General features: G+C 59.5%; 1 protein-coding gene across 6 annotated transcripts in view; it reads left to right on the top strand.

The window, feature by feature from the left end:
• The first annotated feature begins 1,621 nt into the window (after positions 1-1,621).
• LRP1 (LDL receptor related protein 1) overlaps positions 1,622-18,824 on the top strand; it is a 108,247-nt gene continuing 91,044 nt past the window's right edge. For all 6 annotated transcript variants that reach the window (XR_007779572.1, XM_050983784.1, XM_050983787.1 and 3 more), the window contains exon 1: positions 1,622-1,695. Coding sequence is in view for 5 of the 6 variants with exons in the window: in XM_050983784.1 (XP_050839741.1) it covers positions 1,623-1,695 (73 nt within the window). In the remaining variant the exon portion in view is untranslated. The remainder of the gene's footprint in view (positions 1,696-18,824) is intronic.

Here is an 18,824-nt window from a genome sequence, read left to right on the forward strand (position 1 = left end):
CCGCTGCCCATCTCCCTCCTCGGCTCCGGGCCCTGGCAGGCAGCGGAGTGGCCAGTGGATGACGTCACGGCTCTGGCTCTGACGTCACGGTTCTCAGTCAAAGCCGGAGTTGGGTGAGTGATGGCGGCACCCCCATGATGGGGCTCCGCTGTTCTGGCCCCCCGATCCTGAGCCCTGCTCCCGTAGCCCCCGCAGGTTTGGCTGGGGGGACGGCGAGAGTCCTGGGGGGTGACAGCTCTGGGGACCCCCTGCCTTGGGGGGACAGTGAGGGTCCCACTGCTCTCGCACATGGCGAGGGTCCTGTGCCCTGGGGGGGTGATGAGGGACCCCCTGTCTTGGGGGGACAATGAGGGTCCCACTACCCTCGGACATGGTGAAGGTCCTGCTGCCCTGGGGAGACAGTCAGGGTCCCACTACCCTCGGACATGGTGAAGGTCCTGCTGCCCTGGGGGGACAATGAGGGTCCCACTGCTCTCGGACATGGCGAGGGTCCTGCTGCCCTGGGGGGACAGTCAGGGTCCCAGTGCCCTTGGGGGTGCTGGTGGTTTTACTGTCCTGGGAGAATGGCGAGACTCCTGGTGCCTTTGGGGACGGTGAAGGGCCCAGCGCTCTGGGGGACAGTGAAGGTCCTGCAGCCCTGAGAGGGTCCCTCTGCCCCTGGGGATGATGAGGTTCTGCTACCTGGTCCGTTTCTGACCCGCAGCCGGTACCGTGTGCCGGTAGAGGGGAGATGGGCCTCCCCTGCACCGGGAGGCCACCACAGCAGGGACGGGCCGGGCGCTGGAGCGGCATCGCGGGCCGGTACCGCGTGTGAGCGCGGGACCCGCAGCGCTGCTCCTGTACCTGTACCTCACCGGTCCTGGCCCCGGTCCCCTGCTCGTACCATACCGACACCGATACCGGCACGGGCACCGGACCCCTGCCGATACCATGCTAACACCGATACCGACACCGGCATCGGCACCGGATCCCCCCCGGACCATATTGACACCGACACTACTCCCGGATCTCTGCCCGTACCATACTGACAGTGATATCGGCACCGGACCCCTGCCGGTACCATACTGACACCGATACCGACACATCTGCCTGTACATTATTGACACCGATACCGGACCCCTGCCCGGAGCACACCGAGTCCGATACCGGTACCGACACCGGACCCCTGCCAGGACCCTGTCCCTGCCCACACCCACCGGGGGGCGCAGCCCCGGCCCCGCATGCGCATGCGCGTAGGACCCCCCCCAACGCCACGCGCGTGTCCCCCCCTCCCCGTTCCCGTCCGCGGCGGCGGCGGCTCGAGCCCGGTGACGTCAGGCGGGCGGCGGCGCGCGCTCCATCTCCCCCCCCTCCCCAAAATCACCGCCCGCCCTCCCTCCGCCGCGGCGGCGGCGCGCGCAAACCCCCCCCCCTTCCCCATCCCCCGCCGCCCCCCGGCCCCGCCGCCGCCGCCGCCGCCCAGCCCGGAGGGTCCGCCCGCCCCCCGGCCCGGCCCGGCCCGGCCGCCGGCCCGCCCCCGCCCGCCCCCCGCGGATGTCGGTGCGCGGGCCCGGGACGCGCCGCCCCACGGGCAGCACGGCGTGAGGAGCCGCCGCCGCCGCCGCCGCCGCCGAGCCGCCGGCATGGGGCCGCTGCTGGCCCTCGCCGGGAGCCTGCTGGCCCTGCTGGCCGCGCCCGCCGCCCGCGCCCTCGAAGGTGAGTCGGGGGGCGGCAGGGCCGGACCCCCGCGGGCCGATACCGGCGGGGAGGGGGGGGGACAGCGGCGGGGAGGGGGAGGCGCCGCAGCCGCGCGGCCCCGCAGCCGCTGTCGGGGGCGCGGGGCTCGGCCGGGCCGGGGAGGGGGCGGGGGGCGCCGCACGTCCCCCCCCCCCGCCACCGCCGCTGCCGCCGTGACAAAGCAGAGCGGGCGCAGCCCGGCCCCAGCGCGCCGTGGGGACACCGGAGGGACCGGGGAGCAGCGGGGAGCTGCGGGCCGGACTGGCGAGGCGCGTCCTCCCCGCACCCCTCCGCAGCGCACGGTGCGCCCCCCGCCCCGTCCCCCCGCAGCTGCGGGGGCCGCTCGCTCGCGCTCCCCGTTTTCTCCTCTTTGCCCGTTCCCGTGGCTCCCACCCGCCCTCCATCCCATTTTCCTCTGGAATCCAAAGTTTTCCCCGCAGCCAAGCAGGAAAGTTGGAGCTCAGCACCGCTGCGGGAGCCGGGACTCGGGGTCCCGGTGTCCCGGGGGTGACCGGGTCCGGGGTCCCACCGGTCCCAGGGGTGCCCGTGACAGCCCGGCCTCGCCCCACGCTCCCCCTCTTGCATAACCGGGGCCGCTTCTCCCGGAGCCGTGACGCCCGGCTGCGGAGTTTGGCTGTGACCGGGCCTGGTGGCACTGGGAATGTGTTTATCCAGCCACCGGGGCTGTCCGTTCCCCCCATCCGTGTGTCCGTTTGTCCAGCCTCCCCCCCATCGGTCCATCCAGCTCCTTGCCAAGCCGCTCGTTCCCAAGCCGTGCACGTCGCGTTCCCGGCCCTTATTGATCTATTCAGTAAATACTTGAGCTCGTCAGCTCCATGGCCGGGCTGGGAATGTGCGAGGGGCCGCTCTTGGCAGCGCCCGTGCTCCGCGCTGGCAGCCGCTCCAGCCGGGAACCGGCGGCCGTGGCGAAGTTCTCGCAACGCTTGGACGCTCCGGGCTGATTTTTTTCCCCTTCAAAAGCAACGAAATGGGGGAGTCTCGGCTTTCCTGTGACTGAGATTCCCCTCTGTCCTCACGGGAATGGCCTGGTGAAATGAGAGGCCAGAATGATGGATGAACGAGAGGGGGTTGTTTTTTGGTTTAGGGGGAGGTTTTTCTGTCCCGTTTCTTTGCCCACCTTGGAGCAAAGAGGGAGAAGGGATTTGGTGTCGTGGCAGTGGCAGCATCTGACCCGTCACCGGGTCCTAGGGATGGAGGAGGAGGAGGTTTGGGCAAACGCCAGATCCTTGCCCCAGATTCATGTCTGGGGCTGCAGGAGGCCGGAGCCTGTGGTTTCCATCCTCCAGCCCCTCCTCACCCTATTGGGGGTGTGTGGACACTTGATCTGTGTCCCTTGGAGGGAGGTGACAGGAACGGAACAGCTCAGGGCACCCTGCAGCCCCCCCTCGGTGGCACCTGCAGGGCTGATTGAGCCGCTGGCACCCTCCCGGTGAGCTGGGCAGTGCAGGTGGCCAAGAGCTGAGCCCTCTGGGGTCACCCCTCCAGGGACACGAGGTGTCAGTGGCGCTGTCCCCACTCGGCTCGGAGGTGGCTCGGAGCAGCCGGCGGCTCCAGAAGTTGGTGGGGGCGGAAGGGAGGCATCGCTCATTGCATAAGCGGCGTTGCCTTTGGAAACGAGGCTGCGGAAAGATGATGAGCTGGAGGGAAGTTCTTCCATCCTCTTCTCCACACCCCAGGAGCTGGAGTGGGGCAGAGAACGCTCCTTCCTCCTGGTGCATGTCCCCCTCTTCAGGGGTTCCTTTTTGGGGGCCGTGATGGGGATGAGGTGCTGTCCCACCACCTCGGGGTGCTGGGAGCTGTGGGTGGGGAGGATGTGGAGGCATGTGGTGGACGTGGAGGCACCACAAGCACGTGGTCGGGTCGGTCAGGGGGCAGAATGTGCCACCAAGGTGCCACCTGAGCTGGTGCCTCAACCCTGGTGGTCCTGGCTCCTGATGCAAGTCTCCCACTGGCTCAGCTGGGGCTCTGGGGGAGGCCAGGAGGTTGTTGGGAGCAGGGTGCAGGTCCCCATCCTTGTCTGGAGAATTAATTCCTCACACTCACGGCCTCTGATTGCAGCTCTAGAAGATCTTTGCTTTTTTCTGGAGGAGAGGAGGACAAAGTCCAGCTGCGTGGCGGGAGGAAGTTCTTCCATGGGGAACAAAGGGCACTGGTGTGCAGCTCCTGCCTGCCCAGTCCTCTGCCACTTGCTGGGGTGGTGTGGGGCACCCCTGGCCCCTGTGGTGGTGGCAGAGCCCCAGGAGTGGAGTGAGGGATCACCCTGTTCCTGTTTTGGAAATACCTGTGGTTGAGGGTGGCTGGGATGTTTTGGTGCAGCACTTCCCTCTTGCCACCTTGGTGGTCTGGCACATCCTGTCATGTGTCCCTGTGTGCCCATGTGTGTTCCCAGGTGTCCCCACCTGTGTTCCCAGGTGTTTTCCTGTGTGTTTTTCCCTGTGTTCCCATGTGTGTGCACACGTGTGGGTGTGCACACGCTGCTTCCCTCAGCGTGCAGGGACATGCCCGGAGCTGCTCTGGGTTCAGTGGAGGTGAAGAGTGGAGCTTTGAGGTGCTGGGAGGAGAAGGAGCTGCTGGAGGGGCAGTGCCTGGGGGGTTCCTCTGTGCAGTGTCCAGAGGGGTGTCCATCCTTCCCGTGTAGAGCATTGTAGCATCCCATTTTTATTTTTTCCAGCATCCCAGCAGGACAACTGGGCTTCCAGCAGCCCTGTGGGGCTCTCTCCTGGTGTGAGAGGTGCCTGGTGCTGCTGTGGTGTCCAGTGAGAAGACTGACCTCGGCTCCAAGTGCTCCCTGTCCATGATGGGGCAGCTCTGGAGCATCCCTGGCAGCAGTGCCAGCTTTGGGGTGAAGCCCAGGCGTTGCCTCCTCACCCCTTCCAAAGCTCCTGAGGCTCAGTGGGCGCTGTGGGGGTGTCCATCCTTCCTGTGTAGCATCCCATTTTTATTTTTTCCAGCATCCCAGCAGGACCATTGGGCTTCCAGCAGCCCTGTGGGGCTCTCTCCTGGCGTGAGAGGTGCTTGGTGCTGCTGTGGTGTCCAGTGAGAGGACTGACCACTGACCTCTGGCTCCAAGTGCTCCCTGTCCCTGATGGGGCAGCTCTGGAGCATCCCTGGCAGCAGTGCCAGCTTTGGGGTGAAGCCCAAGCGTTGCCTCCTCGCTGCTTCCCAAGCTCCTGAGGCTCAGTGGGTGCTGTGGGGGTGGGAGCAGCTGTGGCAGCCCCCTCTCCTTGGTGTCTCAGCCCCACCACTCCCTCCTCGTGTTCTCTCCCTGCTGCTTCCATGTGCTCCGGGGGAGCCTGAGAGCCGGGAAGGAGCGGGGGCTGCTCCAGCTGGTGATGCTTTTCCTCCAGTGTTCAGAACTGGTTGGGATGATGGGGAGCAAAACCATCCAGGTCCTCCCTGTGCCTTTAAGGGTTTCTGGAGCATCCTCCTCTGGAGGAGCTGGCTCCAGATGGTGTTCTGTGGTTCCTCTTTGCCCCCAGCCCGTGCCTGACCCGTGGTTGCCCAGAGGGGCTGTCCAGGCTCTGCTCTGCTGCATTCCCCTCTCCTCTCCTCACAGGAACAGCAGGATTGGAGTGGAAAATCAGAGACAAATTAAGGGAAAAGCTGTGTAAACCAGCTGCTGGGTGGGGTCCCGAAAACAGCCCTGGAGTCAGCTGAGGGGACGGGGTGGTGGCACGAGGAGCTTTGAGGAGAGAGAGACTTAGCTCCCAAAATCCATCCTCCCACTGCCTGGGATGAGGCTGTTTGGGCAGGGACCACGACTCCTTCCCCCTCCAGGAGGGCATGGGGGGAACCTGGCTGTCCCTCAAGGTTGTGACAACATCCAGGTCACCTTCCAGTGCTCACTGAGGTGGGGAGGGGGATGAGGGGTGGGCCGGGTGAGGGCCAGGAGCCCTTTGGGCAGCAACTGGGAGCACTGGTAGCATCAGTAGAGTGGCAGGGTGAGGACATTGGGCACTGGTGTCTGTGCCAGCCCCGTGGCTGCCTGGTGCCTCCTGTGAAGCCCACCCCACTGCAGCAGCACTGGTGAGGAGGGGTCTGCTCTGGCTGTCAGGTGGATCCTGCTGCTGAGCCTTTGCCACCATCCCAGGAGCTCTGGGGTGCTCCACAAGGAATGGGACAGCTCATGGGGATGGTGGGAGGCAGCAGGAGCTGTGCCCGTGTCTGTGACCCCCCCCAGACCCCCCCAGGGGTCTGGCTGTGCCTTTGGGGTGCTGTCCCAAGCCCTTGGATGATCTTTTGGACGGTGCAGGGAGCACGTGGTTCTGCCAGCGTCCTTTGACCAGCAAGGGTTTGTTTGGGAGGTGCTTCCCGAAATCACAGCCAGGGCCGGGCCCTGGGGGCCGCGGAGTGCCCGGGGAGAGGGGAGGACACACAGGATGTGCCACATCCTGCTGAGTCAGCATGGCCATCGGCCCGCGGCTTTGTCATGGGGCAGGAGGTTCCTCTTCCAGGCCTGGGGATGATTTCGGTTCCCACATCCACTCCAAGCATTTTCCTGGAGCAGATAAATTATTTCTTGTGCCCTTCCCCAAACTTTCCAGCCCTGATGGGGTCTGAACCTCTCTCTGTGAGAGCTGCCTGCCAAGCCCAGAGTCCTCTCCCAGCTCACCCCAGCCAGCCATGGGGCTCCACTGGGATGAATCCAGTGGTCCCAGGCTTGGGAAGGGGCTCTTTGGAGTGGGTGCTGGCTTGGACTGGGAGCAGTGGATGCATCAGCCCCTTTCCTTCCCACAGTCCTGCCTTTGCCAGGCAGACAGGACTCTCCTTGTGCTTGGGATGAGTTTTATCTCCACCACCTCCCAGAGAGAGTGTCCAGCTGTGTTCCCATGGACATCCCTCTCCAGGAACTCGGGCTTGGTGGCCGATGGTGCCTCTCAGAGTGCCCGGGGACGTTTTTCATCCATCACTGCCATCCTCAAACGGAGCATCTCCCCCAGCTGCAGCTTGTTTTCCAGGGGATGCTTTCCCCCTCTCCTTGGGATTTTGCAATCCACCTCGAGCTATTTACAGCCCAGGTTTTGCTGCTGACTGAACTTTCCAGCCCTTTCCACGTGCCCTTTCCTGGGCAGCCCGACCTGCTGGCTGCGGCCGCACCGAATATTTTCAGCATTTTCTAACTCGGCTCAAACTCGTTGTTTTCTTTGCTGTGCAACTCTTTATTTTTGAAGGAAAAACACAGGGTGGGCCGTGAGGGCTGTTCTGGATGTTGTTCCATCGTGAGAGGTTGAGTTCCCCAACGTGGTCTGGCCTAAATTTAGACTCCAGTGTCCTTCCTGAGCCAGGGAACGGAGCAGGCTGGAGCTGCAGTCATGCAGATGCTGTGCAGGATCACAGACAGTCCCAGCACCTCTCCTGGGGTTGGCAGCAGAATTCTTGGGTAATGACCTTGCTGGCAGCTCTGAGCTTCTCCAGTGGGACTGTGCTTGCAGTGCCACCGAGGGGAGGGATGGGAAGAGCATCCCGGGCTCCAGGGAGTGTCGGGAAGGTGAGAGCAGCTCTGTGATGTCCAAAATGTGTGGATTGGGGCAGCGATGGGAATTGTGGATGTCTGGGAGGGAGTCTAATTGAGTTGGAAGTTGCATCTTTAATTGAGTGGACTAATTAGCCTTTTGCCAGATGCTGTTTCTCCAAATGAGACCACGGTGAGGATGGGCAGGTGTTGGGGGTCACATCCTGAGGATGGGCAGGTGTTGGGGGTCACATCCTGGGGGTAGGCAAATATGGGGGGGGTCGGTCTCATCCTGAGGATGGGCAGGTGTTGGGGGTCTCATCCTGAGGATGGGCAGATGTTGGGGGTCACATCATGGGGGTAGGCAAATATGGGGGGGGGGGGTCTCATCCTGAGGATGGGCAGATGTTGGGGGTCACATCATGGGGGTAGGCAAAGAGGGGGGGGGGTCTCATCCTGAGGATGGGCAGGCATTTGGGGTCTCATCCTGGGGACAGGCAGGTATTGGGGGGGGGGTCTCATCCTGGGGACAGGCAGGTATTGTAGGGGTCTCATCCTGAGGATAGGCAGGTGTTGGGGGTCTCATCCTGGGGACAAGAAGGTATTTGGGAGGGTCTCATCCTGAGGATGGGCAGGTGTTGGGGGGGGTCTCATCCTGAGGATGGGCAGGCATTTGGGGTCTCATCCTGGGGACAGGCAGATATTGGGGGTGGGGGATCTCATCCTGAGGATGGGCAGGCATTGGGGGTCTCATCCTGCATGTGCCAGAGCTGGGCAGGTGGGGGCTGAGTGTGGGGGCTGTTGCAGAGCTGGGGGGCTGCAGTGTCAGGAGATGGAGAGGAATCACTGCTCTCACTGCTCCTGCACTCAGGGCTCTGCCATCCATCCCTTGCTGACTGAGTCAGGAGGATTCCAGCTGGGGGAGGCTTTGGGAGCCATCCTGCTGCTGCCCCCATGCCCCAGCATCCCTGGGGATGCCCGGGTTTGTTTGCTGGGGGGCTGCCAGGCAAAAACTGAAATGTGCTGAGAGCTTTGAATGGCATCAATCTCGCACATTTACCTGCAGCTCTTTGTTTGTGGGCTCGTGCTCCTGGGTTACAGCAGGCCAGCAGCGTGGCCACAGCTCGTGCAGGAGTGTCTGCACCCCCTGGCCCTGCCCTGGGCTCCTCGGGAGTCCCTCCTGGTGTCCCCTCCTCTGCTTCCCTGTGCCCTGCATGCTGATTTTCTCAGAACTGGGGTGTTGTGGCCTGAAGGGTGGCACAGGGACACAAACCCTCAGCCCTGGGGAGCAGCAGGATGCCCCCCTGCCCACCCTGCCCTCTGCTAGTGTGTGCCCACCCACTCCAGCTGGAGTCACATCCTGGGGGCAAGAAGGTATTGGGAGGGGGGTCTCATCCTGAGGTTGGGCAGGTGTCTGCTGGAGTCTTGCCTGTCCCCTGCTGCCGGTGTCACCACCCCTGGGCTGTCCCTGGCTCTGTCCCTGCCAGGAGAGCGGCTCCAGATGATTTCTGCCACTTAGAGGGGCACAGACACCCCAAACCACGCTGCTGCTTTCCATGATCCCATCCTCTCCAGGCACCGGCAGCTGCTCCCAGCGCAGGGAAAGGCTGTGAAGGGTTTCCTCCCGGCGGGTATCGTGGTGCTTTTTTATTGTTTGGAAAAGGAAGCACTTGGCTTTAATACTTCCCGCTCCAGCCGCCTTCCCAGCTGCCGGGGCGGATGCTGCGGGGCACCGGGGCGAGCGCCGCGTGGAGCGGGGCGGTGCCGCCGCCTCCGCCCGGCCCGGCCCCGCATCCTTGGGTCGGTGCCCACGGCCGAGGCTCCGCTTCCTGCCGCAGCCCCCGGCCCTTCCAGATGGGTTTGCTCAGCCTCTCCTCGGCCGGCCTGCAGCGTGTTTTCCCCCGGGAAAAGCGGATTTGGAGCCTGGTTTAGTCACCAGTGCTGTGCTCTCCTCCCTGGCTGCTCTGCTGCCCATCCCTGCGCTCTTTCAGCTGCAGAAAATCCTAAATTTTCTTTTCTTGCAGCTTACAGAGGTTAAAAGCAGTGAAAGCAGGGTCCCTGACCTGCAGGAACCCCCTGGGAGCATCCAGTGGAGGTGCCAAGGGGTCAGGCAGCATTTGGGACACAGCATCAGCTCAGGGCTGGCCCTGCTAGTTCCTCTGTCACCGTTTGTACCAGTCACAGACAGATGGGACATTCCACCGTGCCAGGGATGTTTTTCCAGTGGAGCAGCTGCCACCTGGAAGCCGTGCAGGACCTGCTTTTCCAGGATGTGCTGTCAAGGAATCCCCCAAGCTTTGCCCTCACCCGGCAGCACGTGCTTGCTGTGCTGGGTGACACTGGAGCCGTGTCCCCACGGGCTTGGTTTTGGGGATTGGGATGGGAATTGGTGACAGCCAAAAGCTGTAGCAGGAGCAGGGCAGGGCCGTGGTGTTGTCTGGGGTTGTTAGCCCTGGAGAGACCTTGAGGTTGTAGGAGATTGTGCTGTGCCGTGGTGGCTCTGTGACCTTGTGCTCTCCAGAGCTGGGAGATGCTCTGAGGTCCCCCAGTGGAGCCAGGTCCCCAGGGGACATCAGGAGGTGACCTGGAGGTTTGGAACAGGTCTGGCTCTCTGTGTCCTCATGCCTTCATCTTCTCCAGCCTCTTGGAGCATCCAGCATCTCCTGGGGGGTGACCCTGCCCTGGCTGGGGTGGGACCCTCTGTGCCCTCCAGTGAGGACCCACAGGTGTGGCCACCCCAAGGCTCCCAAATCCCAGCTGGACCATCCCTGGCTCCGTTCACACGGGCAGGTGGAGCCGAATCCAGCGCAACTCCCCGCACTGCTCGGGAATAAAAGTCCCTTTATGCCGGAATAATTAGTGTACTCAGAGCATGCTAATTATTCTGGGATAAAAGTGACTTTTATTCCAGCAGAGTGTCCTCTCAAAGGGCCCTTTCTGCCCGCTCCCAGGGCACAATAGCTGCTCTGCTCCGTTTCCCCATCCCAGACAAAGTCCTTATTTGCGGAGGCAGCGAAATTGAGTTGACTAATGAATTAAGGCCAATGGTTCTGGCCGGGCTCCAGCCCTTTGAAAGCCTTGGCGAGCTGATGCCCGGCCTGCTGGGAGGAAGCACAGACCCTCCTGCCCCACCAAGCCCCTGGCAGCCTCCTCTCCTCTCCCCTCCCTCCCTCCCTTCCAGCTGCCGGGATGAAATGCCTATTAATCTATCCTGTGGAATTGCTTTATTCCCGGCGCAGGCAGGGCTCTGGAGGGAGCCTTATCAGCTCCAGCCACAGGCCATAAATAACCACAGCAGATCCTGTTTGGGTTCCCAACTGCCCAGGGTATAAACATCCCACTCCTAGTGCTGGGATAAATACAGGGAATGAAGGCTGGGCAGGTAGGGGAGGTGGGGGGGCTCTGTAGCCCTGCTGCCCCCTCCCCATCCCTCCTCTGAGGAAGGAAAAAGGGGACACGGGGCACCCTGGCCGGGATTGCCACAGGCCAAGGCTGCCTGCAGCCCATCCAAATGCACCCAGAGGATTTAAGCCACTTTCTCCTGGCTGCCAATGCTTTTTTCTTCCCCTTTTTTTTCCTCCCCCTCGTCCCACCTCGCAGTTTTTTTTTCCCATTTAAATTGCAGATAAGCTGCAAAAAAGAATAATACCCAAAAAAACGGGATTCTCTCTTGAATCCCTCTTGGCTGTGGGGCTGGAGCTGCCCCTCCCCAGCACAGTTAGGATGATCCAGCTCTTTTTTTTTTTAAATTTTATTATTATTATTATTATTATCCCCAGTTCTGGCAACTCCAGAGCTTTCGTTTCATCTGGCTCCATCTCCTGCCATTTTTCAGCTCGTTCTGCTGCGGACTCTCGGTGGGGCTGGAGGCAGGAGGGGATCGTGGCTCTCCCGGCTCCTGAATTTGGTTTAAAATGCAAATCTTTCCTTTATTCCTTTTTTTTTTTTTTTTTTTTTTTAATGGATTTCATCTGAAGGCGGCGGAGCTGCTGGAGCCTGGGGAGCGGGAGGGGAAGGGGCTGGGCGGGAGGGGGGGAGCGCATTCCTCGCAGATTTCCTGATGCGTTTTCGCATGGAAATCATGGAAATCGCCTCCCCCCGGATGCGTTTGAAGTCAGGTGACGCCGAGCTGCGGGATGGACGCAGCCCTGAGAGCCGCAATATGATTTTTATATGATTTTTATACGATTTTTATCCCCCTTCCCCCTCCTCGGGGATGCTGCGGGCAGCTCCTGCCTCCCATCTCCTGCCTCCCTTGGGATGCGCTCGCCCGTCCTTCCTCCTCCACCTCCTCCTCCCTGTCCCCCCCCCACATCCTGGCTCTGCTCCTTTGTCTGGGTTTGGAGGCAGCCTTGGCAGGTCCTGGCTGCTGGGAATTCCATCCCAGTGCCCCTGCTGGGGCTGCTGGGGACCCTGGAGCTGTCACCCCTTGCTTGACCCCAGAGGGGGACATTGGGATGGCATCTCCCCATCCCTGGGGTGCCCAGTGCAGGGATCCAGTGGCTCCCAATCCATGGGTGTCCCTTGCCATGGGGAGTGTCCAGGTGGGCAAAAATGGGAGAATGTGGGAAAAAAACCAGTGGGAAAGGGCCAGGGATGTGCTGGTGGGGATGAGCAGAGGGTGCTGGGCCCATCCTGCCTGTCCCTCTGGGGTGTGACAGCCCTGCCTGACCCTCTGGGGTGTGACACGGGGGTGACAGCCCTGTCTGACCCTCTGGGATGTGACAGCCCTGTCTGACCCTCTGGGATGTGACAGGGGGGTGACAGCCCTGTCTGACCCTCTGGGATGTGACAGCCCTGTCTGACCCTCTGGGGTGTGACAGGGGTATGACAGCCCTGCCTGTCCCTCTGGGTGTGACAGGGGTGTGACAGCCCTGCCTGTCCCTCTGGGTGTGACAGGGGTGTGACAGCCCTGCCTGACCCTCTGGGGTGTGACAAGGGGTGTGACAGCCCTGCCTGACCCTCTGGGTGTGACAGGGGGTGACAGCCCTGCCTTGTCCCTCTGGGGTGTGACAGGGGTGTGACAGCCCTGTCTGACCCTCTGGGGTGTGAGGGGTTGACAGCCCTGCCTGACCCTCTGGGGTGTGATAGGGGGGTGACAGCCCTGCCTGACCCTCTGGGGTGTGACAAGGGGGGTGACAGCCCTGCCTGACCCTCTGGGGTGTGACAGGGGGTGACAGCCCTGCCTGTCCCTCTGGGGTGTGACAGGGGGTGACAGCCCTGCCTGTCCCTCTGGGTGTGACAGGGGGGTGACAGCCCTGCTGTCCCTCTGGGGTGTGATGGGGGGTGACAGCCCTGCCTGTCTGTTTAGGGTGTGACAGGGGGGTGACAGCCCTGCCTGTCCCTCTGGGGTGTGACAGCCCTGCCTGTCCCTTTGGGTGTGACAGCCCTGCTGTCCCTCTGGAGTGTGACAGGGGGGTGACAGCAGGTCTGTCACCTTGGTCTGGGGGCAGGTAGGATCTTCCAGCTGCTTCCCACCTTGGTCAGGGCTGGGTGGAATACCAGGGATGGAAAACCGGGGAACGGTGGGGCTGAGGTGATGGTGGGGTTTGGTTCTTTGTTGTTGTCTCCTTGTGGGGGTTCCAGAAAGGGGCAGAATCAGAGTGAACCCTGTGCAGGGCCCATCTGAGCACCCACACCCAGCCAGAACCTTCCCCAGGAACGGCCCAGAGCTGCCATCCCAACACCTCTGGCACAGCCTTGCCTTCTCCAGATCATTTTTTGTTGTTTGTTTGAGGAAGGGTGAACACCTCGTGATTCCATAGTCCGACTTGAAGGGGGAAAAAGGGGAGTAAAGCCGAATTTTAAAGTCAATATTTGCTCAGCAATGGGCCGTCCCCCTCCCCCAGCCCCGCCACATACCTGCGGGAATGGCCGGGAGCCCCGAGGTCCTGGAAGCTCCGGAGCAGGGATCTGGTTTGAATCTTCCCCTTTCCGAGGGGGCCGGATGGAAGAATTGCAAAAATGCATTTGAACTGTTTTGGGATGGTTTGCTTAAATGCAAAACAAACAGCTGAGCCTTCCTTTTCCCTTTTTCCCCCTGGAAAAATGTGCCTCAAACCTGAGGGTTTGGTATTTTAAATGTCTCTATTACTTAGTTCAGCTCTCGGGAGGTGGAAAATTTACTGGGTTTGGGGTTTGAGGATCGGCCTCGAGCTCCAGCCCAGGGAGGAGGGAGCAGGATGGGCTCCAGGCTTTGGCCTTCCCAGTTCCTGAGGCTGCAGAGAAACTCCAGGACGCTGGAACTTCTGAAAACACAAAAAAAAAAATGGAACAAATCCCCTTTTTTTCTGTAGTTTGGGGATAGAGGACGGATGATGTGGGGGAGAGGAGCGAAGCCTCAAGTGGCTGATGTGGTTTTGGTGGGTTTTGTGTGTTGATTGTGGTTGAGTTGGGGTCTTGGGTGACTCCACAAGATTCCAGCCTGGGGAGGTCCCACAGGGGCCGTGGGCTCAGCTCTGATTTGGAACAGTGGCCACGAACTGATGGAAGGAGAAAGGGATCCACAGGGAAGGAGGAAGATGAGGAACATTGGGATGAAGACCTGGTGCTCATCTGCCTGATGGAACAGGCTCTGCCAAAAAAAGGCCAAAACTTCCCCAAACACAACAACCTGCCCTGTTTTGGGGGTGCTCCATCCTGAGGTGGGCACGGAGACCTGGAGGAGCTCGGGCTGGGAATATTTCCCTCTGGAGTGGGTTTGTTCCCTCCCTTTCGTGCTCCTTTCTCCCCCAGAACATCTGGTTTGTGAATCCCAGCCTGTATTTATGGCCAGCACCGTTTCCTGGCCGGACGCCTCCTCCCGAGGAGAGGAGGAGGAGCTGGGCTGAGGAGGAAGCAGGGCAGGAGTTCCTTCAAATTTTTGTGCTTTGCTTCCAGTCCCTCCAGGTTTTTATGTCGTCCCCATCCCTCGTGTGGCCTTTGCTGCAGGATCTGCTTCTCCACCTCCCCAACAGCCTCTTTTGGTGTCCATTTCTTATTTTAGGCAGAAAAATCAGGTGGTTTTTGGTGGTTGTGCTTGCCAGCCCCTTTCCCAACCCACCCCAAAGCCTCTGGGTGTCCATGGAATTCTGGTGTCAGGCTCTTGCTCCCCTTCCCACCTGGGCAGATGCTGCTGGGATGTTTCTTTGCACCCTGTCCTGAAGAGCAATTCCATTTCTTGCCCCCAAATGGATTTTTTTTGGACCACTTTGGTTTTGGGCCTTTTTTGTGTTTGGGCCTTTCTGGTTTTCCGGCCTTCTGGGGGCCCTTTTTTTGTAGGGTCTTTTTCTTGGCCTTTTTTATCCCATTTTTGGGAGGCCCTTTTTTGGGGGGTAGGGCCTTGTTTTGGGCACCTCTTTAATTTTGTGCCTCTTTGGGAGCCCTTTCCTTATGTGCCTTTTTTGAGACCCTTTTATTTCTCCACTTTTCCTTTCCCTTTTTTTTTAGTGCCATTCCTTCTCCTTTCAGACCCTCCCTGGGTGTGTTTATTTCCCATCATCTTTTGGCCCTTTTTTTGGGGACTTCATTTATTTTGTGCCTCTTTGGGGGCCCTTTTTTGGGGGGTAGGGCCTTTTTTGAGACCCTTTTATATCTCCACTTTTCCTTTCCCTTTTTTTTTTTTTTTTTTTGCCACACTTTAGTGCCATTTCTTCTCCTTTCAGTCCCCCCTTGGCTGTGTTAATTTTCCCATCATTTTTGGCCCTTTTTTTGGGCTAGGGCCTTTTTTGGGCACCTCTTTAATTTTATGCCTCTTTGGGAGCCCTTTTCTTAAATGCCTTATTTGAGACCCTTTTATTTCTCCACTTTTCCTGTCCCTTTTTTTTTTTTTTTTTTTTTTTGCCACATTGTAGTGCCATTCCTTCTCCTTTTAGACCCTCCTTTGGGTTTGTTTATTTCCCCACTGTCCCCCTCATCTTTTGGCCCTTTTTTTGGGCACCTCTTTTATTTTGTGCCTTTTTTAGGCCCTTTTCTTGCATGCCTTTTTTGAGACCCTTCTTTATCTCCCCTTTTCCTGTCCCTTTATTTTTGACCACATTTTAGTGCCTTTTCTTCTCCTTTTGGGCCCTCCTTGGGTGTGTTTATTTTCCATCATCTTTTGGCCCTTTTTTTGGGCACCTCTTTAATTTTGTGCCTCTTTGGGGGCCCTTTTTTGGGGGGTAGGGCCTTTTTTGAGACCCTTTTATATCTCCACTTTTCCTATCCATTTTTTTTTTTGGCCACATTTTAGTGCCATTCCTTCTCCTTTTGGACCCTCCCTGGGTGTGTTTATTTCCCATCATCTTTTGGCCCTTTTTTGGGGGACCTCTTTAATTTTGTGCCTCTTTGGGAGCCCTTTCCTTATGTGCCTTTTTTGAGACCCTTTTATATCTCCACTTTTCCTATCCCTTTTTTTTTTAGTGTCATTCCTTCTCCTTTCACACCCTCCCTGGGTGTGTTTATTTCCCATCATCTTTTGGCCCTTTTTTTGGGGTCGAGCAGATTTTTGGGCACCTCTTTAATTTTGTGCCTTTTTGGGGGCCCTTTTTTTGGGGGTAGGGCCTTCTTTGAGACCCTTTTATATCTCCCCTTTTCCTATCCCATTTTTTAGTGCCATTCCTTCTCCTTTCGGACCCTCCCTGGGTGTGTTTATTCCCCCTCATCTCTCGGCTATTTTGACGAACTTCTGCCGCGTTTTTAGCGCGGTTTTGTCCCCTTTGAGTCGCCTTTCGAGCCGGGGTCTCTCTCCCCTGGCTGCCAAGGCCAGGACGTGTCCCTGCAGCTGCCCCAGCCCCGCTCTGAGCCGCCCATTGTGCCTCGATGAAGGCGCCTTTATTCCCACCCCGGAGCCGCGGCTCCGCTGCCATCGCCGCTGCTGGCGGCTCGGGGAGGGAGTTTTGGCTCTGGGAGAGGGATGCACGAACAGAGACACCTTCTCTGATTGTCCACCTGGCACTGAGGGGGTTGAACCCGCTGGGCACACGCTGTGCCAGGGCAGGGAATGAGCAGGGAATGCCGAGAAGCCTCGGGAGTGATCGCATTCCGTCCTCTCCTTGTCCTGAGCCGCGGTGCCTGTGGCTCTTCCTGGGTTGGGAATGGGTTTGGGTGGGTTTGGATGGGTTGGGAATGGGTTTGGATGGGTTGGGAATGGGTTTGGGTGGGTTGGGAATGGGTTTGGGTGGGTTTGGGTGGGTTGGGAATGGGTTTGGGAGGATTTGGGTGGTTCTGGGTGGGTTTGGGTGGGTTTGGATGAGTTGGGAATAGGTTTGGATGGGTTTGGGTGGGTTTGGGTGGGTTTGGATGAGTTGGGAATAGGTTTGGATGGGTTTGGGAGGATTTGGGTGGGTTTGGGTGGGTTTGGGTGCCCTGTGGTGGTGAGGAGCTCTCTGGGCTCCCCCTGCATGGATCAGCTCCTGTCTGGAAGGGCAGGTGTCCTCAGGATGGTGTCAGTGTTTGGAAGGAATCCCAGTGTTCCTGCTCTGGGCCTGGAGCTGGGAATGCTCAGGAATGGTGTGGCCAGCAGGAGCAGGGAGCTCATCCTGGCCCTGAGCTCAGGGTGGGTTTGGGTGCCCTGTGGTGGTGAGGAGCTCTCTGGGCTCCCCCTGCATGGATCAGGAAGGAATCCCAGTGTTCCTGCTCTGGGCCTGGAGCTGGGAATGCTCAGGATGGAGGTGCTGGTGCTGGGTGGTGGCTCCTCCCAGCATCCCAGCTCCAGGAGTGCTGTGGCCAGCAGGAGCAGGGAGCTCATCCTGCCCCTGGGCTCAGCCCTGCTGAGGGCACACCTCGAGTGCTGTGTCCAGCTCCGACCCCTCAGGTTGGGAAGGACGTTGAGCTGGTGGCTGATGCAGTTTGGTGTTCTGCTTGTGTTCACTGATGCATTAACCCCATTTTTAAATTCATTCAAGCCCCTCACTGAGCTGGGTTCAGTGGAATCAGGAGGCTGGATTGACTTTCCCCCTCCTCACACGTGTCCATCCTCCAGTTTTGCCTCCCACCCAGGAAGTTGTGCTCTCTTCATCCCAGGTTCAGTGCTGGGAGCTGGTTTGTTTGGGATTGAGGTGTGGGTGTTGTCCTTTGGGATCCCAGGATCTCTCCTGAGCGTGTCCAGAGGAGGCAGCGAGGCTGGAGAGGGGCTGGGAGCACAAACCCAGTGAGGAGCAGCTGAGGGAGCTGGGGGTGCTCAGCCTGGAGAAAAGGAGGCTCAGGGGTGCCCTCATCACTCTCACAGCTCCTGAAAGGTGCCTGTGCTCAGCTGGGCTGGGCTCTGTCTGCAGGAGCTGACACAACCAGAGCACACAGCCTGGAGCTGCACCAAGGGAAATTCAGGCTGGATATCAGGAAAAATTTACAGAAAGAGTGATAAATTCTGGAATGTTCTGCCTGGGGAGGGGGTGGAGTCACCATCCTGGGGGTGTTTAACAAAGCCTGGATGTGGCACTGGGGGCCAGGGTTTGGTTGATGTGTTGGGGCTGGGTTGGACTCCGTGACCTTTAGGGTCTCTTCCAACCTGGTCATTCTGTGAATTTTGTGAACTCCCAGGGCAGGGGGAGATGGTGGAGTCACCATCGCTGTGTGTGTTTAACAAAGCCTGGATGTGGCACTGGGTGCCAGGGTTGAGTTGAGGTGTTGGTGCTGGGTTGGACTCAATGACCTTTAGGGTCTCTTCCAACCTGGTCATTCTGTGATTCTGTGAATTTTGGGAATTCCCAGGGCAGGTGGTCGACTCACCATCCCTGAGTGTGTTTAGCAAAGCCTGGATGTGGCACTGGGGGCCAGGGTTGAGTTGAGGTGTTTAGGGTATGGGTTGGACTCCATGGTCTTTAAGGTCTCTTCCAACCCAGCAGTTCTGTGATTCTGTGATCGGTGTCTCCTGGTTTCCCATCCCACAAACAGCCTCTTGGCAATGGCTTCCCAGGGATTTGCCCTCCTGCAGCTCTGCCTGCTCCTTTGGGAAGTGAAAGCTGTGGGTTGGAGTGGCTGCTGCAGCCACAGGTCACGCTGTGGCTGCTGGAGACCTGGGAAGATGAGGAGGAGCAGGAAATCCAAGAGAGTGTCAGCTCTTTGCTGTGGTTTTCTTAATGAATCCTGCCTTGGATGTGCCTGTGGCTGGGAGGTGGAGGCGTCAGATGAGCTCCACTGGGAACAGGGGCTGGAAGGGCTGGGTTTGGAGCAGAGGATCCTGTCCCTGAGCCTGGTGGGAGGAAGGGGAGAGGGGACAGGCTCAGGCTGTGCCTCTGGCCTAGGGAAGGTGGAGGGGAAGGCCAGGGATGCTCCATCCATTTTGATCCGTCCAGGCTCCATCTTGGCAGTGCCGAGCAGCAGCTCCCACGCCGCCGGTGAGCAGGGGAGGAAGGCAGGCAGGGAAGCAGCAGGTTGGCAGGAGGAGCCACACTCCCATGGCAGCAAACAGCATCAGGCAAAGCCCTGTGCAGCTCCCAGGAGTAATCGGGGTTGTGGCAGGGTGGGAAGTGTCCTGCCACCCTTCAGGGATGGGGTCGGGATTAGGGACAGCATCATCCTCATCCTCTCCCCTGGCAGCCTCCCGTGCTGTGCAGCAGCCCCGTGGCAGGAGGAGGATGCAGGCACAGATCCCCCCCTTTGCTGGGCTGAGCAGGAAGTGAAGTGGATCCTGGGAGAGGGGAATTTGGCAGGAGAGCAGGGATGCCACGAGATGAAT

This window comes from Serinus canaria, chromosome 25 (genome assembly GCF_022539315.1).
Source record: "Serinus canaria isolate serCan28SL12 chromosome 25, serCan2020, whole genome shotgun sequence".
NCBI lineage: Eukaryota > Metazoa > Chordata > Aves > Passeriformes > Fringillidae > Serinus > Serinus canaria.